This window comes from Lemur catta, chromosome 18, assembly GCF_020740605.2.
Source record: "Lemur catta isolate mLemCat1 chromosome 18, mLemCat1.pri, whole genome shotgun sequence".
Lineage (NCBI taxonomy): Eukaryota > Metazoa > Chordata > Mammalia > Primates > Lemuridae > Lemur > Lemur catta.
In genome coordinates this window covers 33,777,377-33,792,582 of record NC_059145.1, presented here as the reverse complement: position 1 = coordinate 33,792,582, position 15,206 = coordinate 33,777,377, and the positions used below count along the sequence as shown (strand labels likewise).

Genomic DNA, 15,206 nt, shown 5'->3' with positions numbered 1-15,206 from the left:
CTCATCCAGGAAACCACCAAGTCTATTATTACCACAGTCCTGATGAGGGTCAATAGGGAACTAACATAGGTTAAGTAATGCAAGACACAGTTCCATAGTGCAAATGATCATTCAAGGGGATCATTTGACAAAAGAGAATGCTCAAAAAAGAAAAAAGTAAGCATTGGAGATTTTGCTTTTGATTACATTAAATACTGAGAAGATACAAAAGGATATAAAATATACATAAGGTGTAAGGAAAAATGATAAAAGAAACATCCATCCTTCAATTCACCAAAAAGGATCGTTAGAATTATCCATGTCACATCCCATTTCTATCTCCTTCTCTCTCCATTTGGGAATAATTACCACCTTGAATTTTGTGTTTACCATTTCCTTGCTTGTCTTTGAGGCTTACCATGTATTTTTGCATCCATAAATAATATACTATTTAGTTTTGCTTGTTTTTAAACTTTATTTGTACTGTGTACTTCTTTTTTTTGCTTTTTTCTACTCAATCTTATGTCCTGGAGATTAAGTCATGTTATTGTACATGGTCTCCATTCATTTTCACTAACGTAGAATATTCCATTGTAAGACTACACCACAATTTATTTGTCCATTCTGCTGTTGATAGACATTTCAGTTTGTTCCTAAGTTTTTTGCTATCATAAACAGTGCTATTCTAACAGTGCTATTCTGTACATGTGTAACCTGGTACACACAGCAATTTTCCTGAATGCCTATCTACGAGTTAAAATTGCTGGATCACGTAGCGTGCAAATCTTCAATTTCACTAGATAAAACCAAAATGTTTTCCAAGGTAGTATATTAATTTGCATGATCACAAGCAGCTTGTATGTACACCAATCACTCCATATGTTTACCAATATCTTATTTGTCACTAGTCTTTTACATTTTTGCCAATCTGATATGAGTTAGGGTAGATCATCTTCAGAGACAACTTCCACTAATTCCTTCCTACTTGTACACAAATGTTGCTCCTCACAACTATAGGTGGAGTTTATTTACCCACCTCTTGAACCTGCGCCAGACTATGACTTGCTTCTACTAACTGAATACAGCGGAAGTATCAGGATGCCTGTTCCAGTTCTAGCCTTTGGAAGGACTGGCAGCTTCTGCTTCTACCCGCTGGAAGCCAGTCACCATGTTAGACCTGTGACCACCATGCTGTGAGGAAGCTCACCCCAGACATGTAAAGAGGCCATGCAGAAAAACAGAGAGGCATGGTGGTAACAGTGGCCCCTTTGTCTTGTTCCAGGTCTGAAAGGGAAGAATTTCAATGTTTCATCATTAAATTTAATGTTTGCATTAGTTTTTTATAGACACTTTTTTAGGTTTCACAAAGTTTCCTTTTATTACAACTGTGCAAAATTTTTTTAAACATTAATGTTTACTATGATCGAACTTTTTTTCTGTATATCTCATGATTTATCACCATTTTTCACCTTTAATAGGTTATCGTAATGAATGGTAATGGAACCTTTTACCATTAACTTCCCCTTGCATTACTATGAAAAATCTCAGTCATAATATATTATATTTTGTATATGTTACTGGATTCAGCTTGCTAATATTTTGTCAGGATTTTTTATCTATGTTTATAAGTAAGCCTGGTATGTAATTTTGTTCTTTTGTGCTGTGCTTGTCAGGTTTTAGCATCAATTTAGCCTTCCAAATGAAGTAGGGCATGTTCCTTCTTTTAATGTGTTCTGAAATGGTTTCTGTGAAACTGGAATTTTTTTCCATTAATGTTCATTAGAAATCACCAGCAAAACCATTCAGAGCTTGTTTTTTTCTTTTTCCAAAGAACATTACTTATTACATCCACTTTTAATGGTTATAGGCATATTTATGTTTCTAATTACTTGAGTCAGTGTTGATAAAATTTTCCCCTCAAAGACTTTTTCATTTCATCTAAATTTTCACATTTGTAGGAAATTTTCCTGAAATCCACTTATATTTTATATCAGTAGCATCTATGATCATGTCTTCTTTTTAATTCCTAATATTCTTTGTTTTAACCTCTCTTTTTCTTGATGAATTTCAGCAGAGGTATGTCAAGTTAAATAATCAAAGAGCCAGTTTTGGTTGTTTTGACCACGCAATTACATTTTTATTTTTCATTTCTGTAATTTCTGCGATTATTCTTCAAATATTTTCTTTCTTCTACTTTCTTTGGGTTTATTCTATCTTCTTTTTCCTAACTTTTTAAATTAGATGCTTATTCTCACTAATTTTCAGCCTTTTCTCATTCCTCATGTAAGTCTTAAGACTGTAAGACTTTGTTAGGTTATCTCTAAATTTCCTTGGTATTTTTATAGTCTCTTACCCTTTATGCATATGTTCAGTGTCTTCTTTTATTTACATATTAAACATATTTATTTCACAGTCTTTGTCTTATAACTCCAAATTCTGAAGTCTTTTCCTTCTGGTTCTGCTGTTTTTCCACTGGCTGTTACTTAGGGTGGCTTGTTTTCTTGCAGGTTTTGTGATTTTTTTTTTTTTTTAACTGTATACATATTTTTTTGAACTTTATCTGGAGAAATATTTTGAGGCCTAAGTCGAACATGTAGTCCCTCAGAGCACAGGCCTTTGCCAATACCCAGAGGCACTACCAACCCAGGGCCCTTTTACACCACATTCTCTACTTGATGTTTTTAGATCCTCTTACACAGCACATCCAGGCAAGAGCCCACTGTGGTTATGGATTCTCAAAACTAGTTTTTTCACCTTTCACTTGGCTCAAAGTTTTAAAATAGAAAATTTTCCCTGGAGTCCCCTAGTCTAAGTGGAGGAGGGGCAATGTGGTAAGGTTATTTTTAGTGTTTGCCCCTGCACTGGGATTGCAGCTGTCTGGGATCCCAGCTTTTTGTGGTGGTGGCAGTGGGGTTCCTATTTGATGCCTCATCTTGAGTAGGCCCAGCCTTCTGTTTCTTTTCTCCAATGTCCCTGTGGCTAAAGCTCAACTTCATCTGTCTAACAAATGTCAACAAGAATAAATAACCCATGCGCTACTTACCACACAACCTCCTTGCTATGGCTTTGCTTTGACCCTTCAGATTCTTTCTAACTTGAGAGCTCACAAGTACTTTTTTAAATATGAACGTTAAAAATATATTTCTCTCGGCAACAGAAACTGACATAAACAATAACCAAGCAACCGACAGTAACAGCTGAGCATGAAAAGAGTGGTATGCTTAACAAAGAGGGAGACCCCCATCTTCAGAAGGGTTCAGGTTGCACAACTTACTAGAAAGGCGGATATGGATGGAAATCTCATTTACAGGGAGAATTCAGACCACACCAGCGACCAAATAGTTCTCATCTTGCTCACCACGTCTAAAGGATTGGTAGTGACTGAATAGAAAATGATCTTGAGAAAGATTCTAAGTATCTTAAAGATTCACTGGGAAGAATGATGATAGCTCATCAATGTACCCCGGGTATATGGGAACAAGTGAGCACTGCTCAGGTACGTGTGATTCATGAAACACATTATTCCTTTATGATTTAATGAATCATGAGTCTGTGGTCATTTTTACCTGGAACAAAAATAAGAAGTTCTTTCTTTTTCTCTCTCATACGTAGTAAGAATGGTATATAAATAAAAAGAGGGAAAAATCACAATTAGAACTACCTAAAATGATAAAGGACATCAAAATCTGTTGTGATCAGCATACTTCTTAGTGGGAATGGCCCCCAAATCACATCCAGTTGTAGCTGACAGCACAGTATATAGTTGATTCCACATATGAAACTGATTTATCTGAAATTAAAGCTCAAAAAACTTTCAACTCTATACACCTAAGCAAAGATGATGTTTCTAGTGAAAAAACTGATTTGTGCTAACTTCCACAAATACCAGAGTAGACAGTTAGTGTGGGGGTTGGGGTATTCAGAGAGAAATTTAAATGAAATTAACTTGATCAACAAAATGGTGTTTAATGGGAAGGTATGGCATGGCAACTTCTACATACACCTACTTTATTCCATAAAAATAGATTTATAATGATAAAACTATTTCAGTCTATAAATATTAAATAGGCAGTGGCTTTAAATAGCTTTCAGACTATCACCGCCATAAGGTAAATTTTAAATAAATATTTATGCAGACAATAACCGAAAAAGGCTTTTCTAAAGGGAATATAGTTACAGGGTAAAAAAATTATATTCTTCCATAAAAATATGCCTTTTGCTTCTTTTATAGCCATAAACTCAATAAAAATGGAAAGTGATGCAATCGAACATACACGAGAACTGAGGCCAGGGAAGGTCTGTCTCCGTGATGGCCAGAAGAAAAGCCAATCGGAATTACATCACAGGCTTTATATGAACTCCATGTGGACATCAGGCACACTTCATCCCGTCTGAAAATTCTTCCCCTACTTACGTCTGTGACACAACCAACACCCTGAAAAAAAACCACTCTGCCAAGGAAAACAGCTTCTTTTTCACTGCAGATATGGCCCTCATGTCTAGAAAGTGATATGCTTATTATCATGCAGTTTGGGTTATGAGGTTTGTAATCCGTCAGAGGTTTATAAGAAAATGTGTTACAAATTCAGAATAGAGGGGGAGATCTAAGGCAGCAGAGTGGCGTCTTTGGCAAACACTGAAAACAGAGAAAGCAGCTAATACAGAAATACCGGGATCAGTAGATGAAAAATGTGTTAGACTCGGAACAAAGCCTTGTACAGAAAGGAGGAGCCATCATTCCTTCCCCATCAGAAAAACAGTTATTTATATGATACGTTCCGTTTTCCTGGCTTAAGAGTGCTCCTGAAAGTAACGCGTGCTTTCCAGGGCCTCTTAGATTCAGCTCTCACAGTCCGATTCCTGTAAGCCTTTGGAGTTCCAGAAGGAATTGGAGCTTCCAATGGGAGAGCTGCATAGATCAGGAGGCCTCCCAGAGTATCGGTTCTCAGGGACAACATCCATGTGCCAAGGACTTGCAAGATGCCAGGATTTCTGCCATGGCTGACTATATCCTGTATCCCTGCCTTCGCACTAGCTGAACTTCTAAAACGCTGCTTTTACATTTTTGCAACCCATCTTCTACCTTTACAGAAATGTTACATCATGGTTTCTCTATGATGCTATATTTGTAAAAGCAATTTAAGTCTTTGCTGCTACTTCATTTAATCATGGAGCTTTTAAGAGGCTATACCAGTTCCAACCATCTGTTGGGGATCCAAAGGAAGGTATATGCTCTTCCACATGGTTATTTAAATTACTTCCTTTCCCTCCAACAGAGTGCTTTATTCATTTTAATAACAATGACAAGCACTAATTCCCAGGCTTAAATAAGGCATCACACTCACCTCTCAAAGTAAGAGAATTAAGAAAAATAAGTAATTAAAGATGTGAAGTATGAGCAATAAATGTTATCATTCAATCCAATAAGCACATTTTTTTCAATGAAGAAAACATAAAAAACTCTCACTAGTACTTTTTAGCTAATGTTTATCAGTCTATGAGGAATATCTGCATGACACTATTAGAATTCATTTTTATTTGTATTTCTGAGAAATCCATTTTTCCCATTAGTCAGGCTAAATATAACATATTTATTATCATCATTCTTATTATATTCGGTTATACTTCATTAATAATAATGTTACAATTATTAGCTACTTTTTTGAGCCAGGCACTTCAACTACATTATTTTATTTAATCTTCATTGGATTCCTCTGAGCCACCCTCTAAGGCTGGTGGTGCTGCCCCCATCTTACAGAAGAGGAAAGTGTGGTTGAGTTTATGTCACTCCGCCAAGGCCATGCAGCTAGCAAGGGCAGGCTAGAGACTCGCCGCAGTCTCCTTTCAACTTCAGCCTACACTCTTTCCACCTCACTCCACTACTCTCCTCATTCTTCTGACCTGACCACCTTTGGAACCACTAAATGTAACTAGCTATTAAAAGCTACATCTAACTCAAGGATTGATGGTCTCTCAGACAAATGTGGGCTAATAAAGGTCATGACTTGCTGAAGACCATATAAATGTTTTATTCACCTGGACAGAGTCCATGATAAAGGGCGGAGTTTATAAATTGCATGAGATTTTCAGATGTAGAAGGGACTTGAACAATCTCCCATTGCTAAATGACAGGGTGGGGAGGAAAAGTTAAAGCCAAAACAATAATTTCTCCCAAACTTCTTGAGTTCACACATATCTGCACCTCTGGTCTTCGTTCCCAGAGTGATCTGGGGACTGTCTGCAGGCCACCTTAGTACAGTGCTTGCCGCACCACACCTCAGCTCAACTCTCTGAGAGAGAGGGACTGCAAAAAAGAAATGGGAAAGGAGGACTGAGCAGGGAAACCCATTCTTTACTTCGGGGCAGTCCCTGAAAGGAAGTGGTTACATTCAAATCCACCGGATATTTTTCTTCTCATAGCCCTACTCCTTGATCTACGTGTTCAGTTATAATCTCAACATCTACACAGAGATGGAAAGTTGGCAGAAGCACGCACAGTTTTTGTATTTTTTCCTTGGTGATACATGCATAGACATACATACAAACGTGATGTAGTAAATGCTAGATATTATTTCCTCTTTGTAATTTGCAAACTCTGCAAGGAGTATGGTGTATTTCCCAACTGATAAAAATAACTGAAACATTTTTTTTCTCCCCTTTCCCACTGCCTTCTTGTAGAAATCTGCATCCCTCTAACTGTCCTGTGTTTCATAAGGCAACATATAAGATTAAAACCTAGACTAAGGACAGGGATATTTATAAGCAAGTAGTAGAAAAAGAAAAAAGCAAAAAAAAATTTTTTTTAATTGGTGCAGTTATTATTTTCAAAAGCAAAATAGTTTAAACAGAGGAATAGATTAAAACATCTCAAAGTCTCAAAAGACTATTTGAGGCTATTCATAAATTTAATAATTATGCATATGTAAAAATAATAGGTATTCAGGTGACTGGTCTATTTATAGCCCAAAGTTTAATTTTCAAAAATCCAAGCAAAATTCTTTAAAACTAGCAATAGCAATACAAATTAATGGAACAGGTTACTCTAAAAATATTTTCTAAATATTCTACAACAGATAACATAACAGTAATAATAATACTATCAACAACTATGAGTGACATGTGTTGAATGCTTTCTTGAGACCAGACAAGGGACTAAGTGCTTCAAATGAATAATCTCTTTGAATCATCAGAACAACCCAATGATATAGGTACTTTTCTTACCCCTAGTCCTTCGATGAAGAAACTGAGACTTAGACCTATTGAATAATTTAAGTAAATGGCAGCACTAGACTCAAAATCGCTTATGTCTTAAACCCTATGCTAAAAGCAAAATATACTATTTAAATGAGTTAAATTGGCTTGTAAAAGCAACATCTTTTGAGACAATCACCTTATAGGAATGGGCAATAACAGCAAAAAAACAAAACAAAACAAAGAACACCAAAAAGCAGATTTATACTAATGGTAGAAATGTGGAAGAGACAAAACTAAAATAAATACGTTAATTCTCAAGAAAGAAGAATAAGAAAGGAATTCATTAGAAAAGCCTGAACCTCACAGTAAGTAGAAATTCCAGCAAAGGTTTTCCCTGATTGCTTTTTAGAATCTATATTTCTGAACTAAAAATCTTCCGCCTTCTTCTTTATTATCCATATATTTCGTGATATCACATAAAGCAGATTATGTGGGTATTTGGAAAAAGTATGTATGTAAACCATAACTTTCTAGTTACACAAAGAATATAAAAGTTTATAACCCTGGACCGTACCTTGGTCTTCATAAACTTGGAGTGACTTTTGTAAACCTCGATTTGTTTGATCTCTTCTTCACGGTCCTCGGTGTTCAGTACACCATTGGCTTTTAACATCTGGATCTCATCCTCAAGATCCCTTATGTTTCGCTCCAATGAAGCAATTTTTGTGTCCTGTTGGTAAAAAAAAGAAAAGGAAAAGAAAGAATAAAAATTGTTTAGGAATCATCAAAACAGAATTTAAGAATAATTTGGTGGTGCTGTAGTACATTATTAACTATAGGGTAGATATAGCCCTGAATTCAGAATAATTTTTTTTTTTTTTTTTACTTCTGAGGATCTTTTATGACATTGTTTAAACTCCCAATCAAGATCATGTGTCAATATAATACAGAATTATCTAGATATGTTTTTCTGATATCTAGGAATCAAATTACCAAAGCAATAGTGATAAAGGTAATCTAAAGTGTTAAAAAAAAAACAAAAACTAAACACCACTTAAGTGGACAGACTTTAATTTGGGATATAGTTTAGAAGTGTATATTTTTTAGTCTACTTGTAAACACAAAAATAGTTTGTTCATGTGTATATTCTGTGGCTGATTTTGTAAGGCATGCTTGGAATTTGACTCAGAGAGAAGGAAATTCTAATCTACTAAAGGGAAAAAGAATTCTCATCTAAAATACAGACATAAGTGAAATTAAATAACTGAATCTTGATTTAGTATGACTGATACACTAAATATTGAAAATTTATAGCAACTAGAAATAATATATCACAATGTCATAATTTATTTGGCAAGCAGTCAGGTCCCTACGTGACAAAAAACAAGAATACCATGCAGGCCATTTCTAACCTATTGATTTACAGAACCAAAAAACTAGAAATAGTACACCCAGAGATGGAATTAGTTGGGAAAAGAACAACCAATGGAAAACTCTATACACAAGATAGAGCATAAAAAGAAACAGTGCATTATAGAAAGTAGGGAAGAAAGAGCTCTTAAAGGGGAAACAAAAAAAAGAACAACGACAAAAAAAAACACCCCACCTTATTCCCCCTAAGTATTAGATTCATATCAGTCTTTGGAATGAAACACATCGAAAGTTTGGCTCTAAGTTTTCTCACTGTCACATCTACCTGTCATTTTATTGCAGATAAAGATAGAAGCAGCTTAATTGCAGATACAAGCAGCTTTATTAAATTTATAACTGAATGTTAATGAAAAACAAGCCACCAATTCTTCTTACATTTTTACTAATTTTTTTTTATAGAATTTCAAAAGTAAAGACAATGAATGGGCTCTTCTATTTATAACTAATTCATTTAAAAGAAAACCTTGCAACAACTATGTCTGTCCTAACTTCGTGGCTGTCGTCTCTTTCATTTTCTGTATTACATGCCCAATGGTATACCTCATGCGGCAATAGACTATGCTAAAAGGAGCAGCAGCAACAACTACTGTTTGAGCTCTATTATGTACCAAGAACATAGTGCTCAAGTCTGTGGGCCCAACCCCCAGGCTGCAGACCTGCACCCAGTCTGTGGCCTGTCAGGCACTGGGCCGCACAGCAGGAGGTGAGCGGCAGGGGACGCTTCATCTGTATTTATAGCCGCTCCCCATGGCTCACATCACTGCATAGGCTCTGCCTCCTGTCAGATCAGCAGTGGCATCAGATTCTCATAGGAACACAAACCCTACGGAATTGAACTATAAGTTAAGTGAAAAGAGAAGGCCAACATCCCTGTTTTTCCTATATAAAATCTTTTGGGATTTCAGATCCACGTCTAAAGTGACCATATTAATAAGTATATATGTGTACATATATATATGTGGATATATGAGTGTGTGTGCCACAATGCACTGTGTAGCCTTCACTTCTTAGACCTTTATTTCTGATAGCACTGGGTAGAATTTCAGGTCTCAATCATGTAGGCAAGAGAAGAATCTGCTTCTTTACAAACCCTCAGTTTTCCTCTCAGTCAACTGCTGAGGCTTTAAGTGAGCAATGATCACAGTTGCCTTCTCAAAGGGTTAGAAGCAACTTTTCACTGGATCCTGAAGAATTACAAACTGCTAAAGGGAGAGCAGAACTGGGTTAAGATAGCAAGTTTCTTAACACAAGCAAGCTTCTTGACCTATACACATCTAAGTTAAAATTTCACCAAATGGTGAAACACAATTTGAAATTATTTTTCGCTTTTACTCAGGTGCTTAAACCAGTATCTTTCTTTATCCTCACAACCTTTTTTTTCCCTTTAGCCACAGGTTTTCCAAAACAAAAAGAAAAGAAAAAAAAAATGAGTATTATGGAATGCACTTTAATAAGGATCTATTCGTTCTGTCCTTATTTATTTTTCTGTCCAACTTCAAGGGCAATAGAACTCATACCTGAAATCATTGGCATAGAGAAAAGTAGACAGAATATATCATTAGGGTCCACAGAGGAGAACAGATGCAAAATTCAGAGATACATTAGATGATTTTTGGTTTTGCCTATGAAGATATTCAAAATACTGAGCCTGAGAAAGACTGAGGAAATATAAGCATGAAAATCAAAGTTCACTGCTTCCCAACTGCCTCAGTCTGCAGAATCCAGGAGGTGGAATTTTATCTTTATCTTTTCCAAAAATCTCTAAAACCAAGATAAGTGCCTAAAAATTTACATACTTAAGGAAGACTATGGAAGCCCATAGCAAGTCCTGACATGGCTGATGGTGATATATGGATGTTGAGATACTAAGTGCGTATGCTCAATAACTCTAAGCACTGATCTAGAATAGAGAGAAAAAACTTCAGTGAAGACATATGTTCTAACATCCTGAAAAGTGTGGTTTTAGAAAGCAGGGTGACATCTTACTCTCTAATCGCCAAGGTGTTTTCTTCATCTTAACATTTTTACATGTTATTTATTATATTTAATATAACTGATAGTTTAAAACAATTTATGCAGTGATTTCCAAACATATGTCTCTGTATTTCACAAATAAATATGCTCTAGAAGCAGATAATTGTGGGCCTTCCTTAAAAATAGGGAAAGTGAAATATAATATAGGGTAGGCTTTTCCCAAAGTCCATCCACGGAACCAAAAGGCTCCCTTCCCCAAAATGGGGGTTGCAGGGTAAAACAAGTCTTAGAAATGCTTGTTGGTGATTCTCAACGCATATCAGCATGAATGGCTCTGGGAAGTCCTGCCACAAATATTCTATTTAATATTAAGTTTAATTCTACTTAATTTTATTTATCCCAGTATTACTACCTATAATATCAATTCTTGAAAAAAAATAGGACTTTAATGATCATGTTAAGCTGTGGGTTATATTACTAACTTGAAGAGTCAAAACAATGATCTGGATTCTTCAAGGGAAAAGTTAGCACAATTAGCCCACAATTTAAAATAAATCGGGGTTTAAATATCCAGATCACCTTGTCAGCTTCTGTCCCTCAAAAGTAGTTTACTGAGCACCTGCTCACAGCCCAGCACCTCATTGAAAGAACAGATGAAGACTCCCATCCTCCCGGAACTCACTACCTCATGTCTCAGGTGACATTGTCGAATAGTCTTGAGATAGGAAACTATGAAATTGTCTTGTTTTTATACTAAAAATTTCTAAAATATGCTTGTTTCAGTTTCTGTTAGAAAAAAAAAAATCACAAGTATCTCTTTCAACTCATTTCTTTCCAAACACATTCATAAAATAATACTTGTAAAAACTGTAAATTGTAGATCATAACTCCTATTTAAAGATTCATAACCAAGGCTATTTTACATCTATCGTCCAAAAGATGCAAAATAGGTAGTTGATGGGCAACTAGTAAATAAACCACTGGAAGTAAACGCCTAGCAGCCATTTACCTACTGAGCCCACCCTGCTAATTTTTAAATCAGCCATAACTGGTAGCACTAGGCCATGAGGGCAGTGATTATAGTAATGAGTATGAAGGTCGGGTAGGAAGACTGAAATAAGTTTATTTCTGCCTTCTCCCTTTTTTTTTTTAATAATCTCTGGATTTTTCTAGAACAGGCATGCTATACATTGATAGTAAACTTAGACACAGTGAGTTCTCTTATTAATTCATTCAACAAATATATATTGGGCACCTACTGGGTACCAGTCACTTTGCCAGGTGTGTGAGATGCCAGGTAGATCTCAACAAGATTCATGGGCATCCTTCTCTCTCTCTCACATACTAAGTACAGCCTGGATCCTTGCTACTTAAAGCGTGGTCACAGATCAGCAGCACCGATATCACCTGGGGGCTTTTTCAACATGCAGAATCTCAGACCTCAATCCAGAACTACTGAATCTGAATCTGCATTTTCACAAGGTCCTCAGGTGATTCAGGTGTTCTATATGACTGCAGGTGTCCAGAAGATACAAGGGACAAAACTGACCAATGCAGGAGAGAGCAGAGCAACTTCGCTGGCCAAGTACATTTAGAAAAATATGAACCTACTTTCAAGAGCCATCCAACTTGGTGTAAGTGTACAGCAACCCCGAGAGTAAACTTTCTGGAGTATCTTTGCCAGTCAGGATGCCATTATTACTCGTTTTGTGTTTGTCAAACATTATGTTCCCCTTAAACAGCAAGAAACAGATTTCAGTTCCTCTCTAGGAACTGTGAACACTGACTTGGTGAGTGGGTGGAACATCAAAAAAAGCAGTATCATTTAGTCACAAAAAGTAACAATTATGTTATTGCTGAGTGTCACAATGTGTTTTCCTTTCAAATACAGTAAGAATTACTGGTTTCATTTTAATATCAGGCCAAGGAAAAAAAATAAGCAGTTTTTGCAGAGCATAGCATTCACCGTGATGACGTATCACTCTACGGACGTTCATCAACAAACTCAGGGCCAATTTGGTTTAAAGAAGACGTGATCTAATGTTCAGGAAACGTCCCTACATAATGATATTACACTTTATTTAGAATAAAATTCTAAACTATTATTACTGGATACCACAGAGGCTCTTAAACGACTAACTTTTAAAAATCATCTAGTCATGGCTGCAAACATAACTGAGCAGCCCTGGGCCTTAGGCTGAGCGCCGCCCTGCCTTCGGAAGGCATCGCTGGGTGGGATAGCCGTGGTTATGTGAACCCAAGCTAGGCATTCCAGAAAGAAGTCGACTTAAGCCTAAGACACAGTAGGAGGAAAAACAAATACCAAAAAATTGAAAACTCATTTGTGGGCCTTATCAAACTATAAAAGATGATGAGCTGGATTAGAAGACGACAAGAGACATGCTGAATTGGGGGTGGGGGGGGCTGGTGGTGTGTCTGCATTTGTCTGCACAGATGGTGTCTAATTCTTTATGGCAACATGTGCAAGCAAAGAATCAAGTTGGACTAGGTCAAATTAAAAGCAATTAGGATGCTATTGTCTTTCTTTTCCTGTTCTCACTTGCCTACTTTTAACTCGTTCTTCATGAAGCCCGAGCCCTGGGATTACATTGTTCCAGAGGTCCTATCTGTGCATGTTACTAATGACCCACAGGCAGAAGATGTGTTGCTAGTGGTCCTTGTTGGACCCTGTGTGACCTCTGAAGTTTTGGTCTCCATGTAAGAATTCTTTCTTGTTGTTAAAGGGCTCAACTCTAACAAAAATAGCTACAGATAAAGCAATCCACACAGACTGAGTGAGAAGGTAAAAAAAAAAATCTGACCTTTAGGGAGTCACAAACCTGGATACAAATCTGGGTTCAGGCTTTTACATTTTGGGCAGGATACTCAGCCTCTCTGAAATAAGACCATGCTCACAATCCTGTTACAAAAATTGAAAATAATGTGCAATGCATACAAAGTACCTACCATGGGACTTCCCTCTGGAGAGTAAAGGGTTGCCGTTATTATCCTAAGCTAACAACAATGTAATAAGACTCCACCAATTCCCCACTCTGTTAGGTACACAAGTTGAAGACAATAGCTTCCATTTTCATTCCACCCTGTTTAGCTTTGTGAGCATGTTCCCAACCTTGCTAATCCTATGACCTAAGCTTGTTGTGAGAATTAAATGAGTGGCAACATGTACATCTTCCAGAATAAATAGCCAACACAGAGTAGGTGTTCAATAAATGTTACTTTCCCTCCTATGTTTAGTTGTAGCATGTATTACATTTTTGTAACATATACGTTCAGTTTCCTTTCCTTTTGGGAAGTGCATCTCCCCAACACCTGTATGGTTTTAGTGGGGGTTTTAATTGTGTGGCTCTGCCCATAGGCAAGTACCATGCAGCTTGTGAACACAGTGATTGGTCCAGGATTGAATCTGTGACTTCCAGAAGGCCAATCAGAGCTCTTTTAGGGGTCTGACATAAATACAGGGGTAGAAAAGCTCTTTCCCTTTCTGAGAGTAGGAAAGTGATAGGGAAAATGTGGGCCTATGGCTGATTGTGGCCTTCTTTGCTACCATGTATTGAGAACCTACATGAATGACTGGGCCCTTATAACATCATCTGAGCAGCTCGACAGAACCACTTCTGAATCATCCACTCCCCAGAATACCAAAATACAAGAGCACGGTTTCTGTCACTTGTAACAGAAGAGTATAATGCACAAGTAATAGTGTGAAAGGTAACACCAAAATATACTTACACCTAATATTCTATAAGTCTATAAGCAGAGAGACATATGGGTAAGCCCACCATAGCAGAGTCAAAAAATATCTCCAGAAAGCACAGGAACCTAATATGGGGTTTAGAGACAAATAAGATTATCATAGAGAAGGTGAAATTGTTTCCAGCCAGAAGTAATACACACAAAAATCAGGAGCACTCAGTATGGTGTCTAGCATATAGTATTTCATAAATGTAAGTTGAAAGAATGAGTCTGGAGTATGTATCAAGGAAGGGTAAGAAGACTGACTGATTAAAGAGTATAGATCATATTTAGTTGCAGAGGAGTTGGAAATGAAAGGAAGGTGCGATGGAAGGATAATGGGTATTTGGAATCAAGCTAGGGGTTTGTACTTGAGTCTGACTGGGAGTCATTTACAAGCTGGTAAACAAGAAAGCAACAAAATAGTCTTTGGGCAGTTAATACACAGGAGCCAGAATGGATGTTGAGATTGTAGAGATGATGAAATCATCAGTCTAGTGGAGAAAGAATTCTCAGACATGGTTGAGAATCAAGGATAAAGAAGATGGTGGAAGAATCACCAAAAGAAAGAGGGGTAAAGATCATGGAAATTATGGAAAAGTCCCAGAAAATAGGAGTGAATACTTTCAAGAAAGAAGGGGAGTCAAAGAAAGGTGTGAAGAGACTAAAGACTAAGAAAAAAGTTAAGATGTCATTGTTGACATGACAGCAGTTTCCATGGAGTTGTGTTACCATAACTAGAAACTGAGCCCCAGTGTTCTAAATTCCATAGAGTCAGGGGTGATTGCCAAGTCACTCAACAACCAGTAAGGAACAGACCCATAAACACCCAGAATAGCCACCCTGTGGAGCACTGGAACCCAGTCTGGGAAGTC

At 36.9% G+C, this 15,206-nt stretch overlaps 1 protein-coding gene across 1 annotated transcript in view; it reads right to left on the bottom strand.

Annotated features, from left to right (window-relative positions):
• The window catches only part of ERC2 (ELKS/RAB6-interacting/CAST family member 2), a 421,277-nt gene that overhangs the window by 138,840 nt on the left and 267,231 nt on the right, over positions 1-15,206 (bottom strand). The window contains exon 5 of the mRNA XM_045530462.1: positions 7,748-7,903. Within this exon, the coding sequence (XP_045386418.1) occupies positions 7,748-7,903 (156 nt within the window). The remainder of the gene's footprint in view (positions 1-7,747; positions 7,904-15,206) is intronic.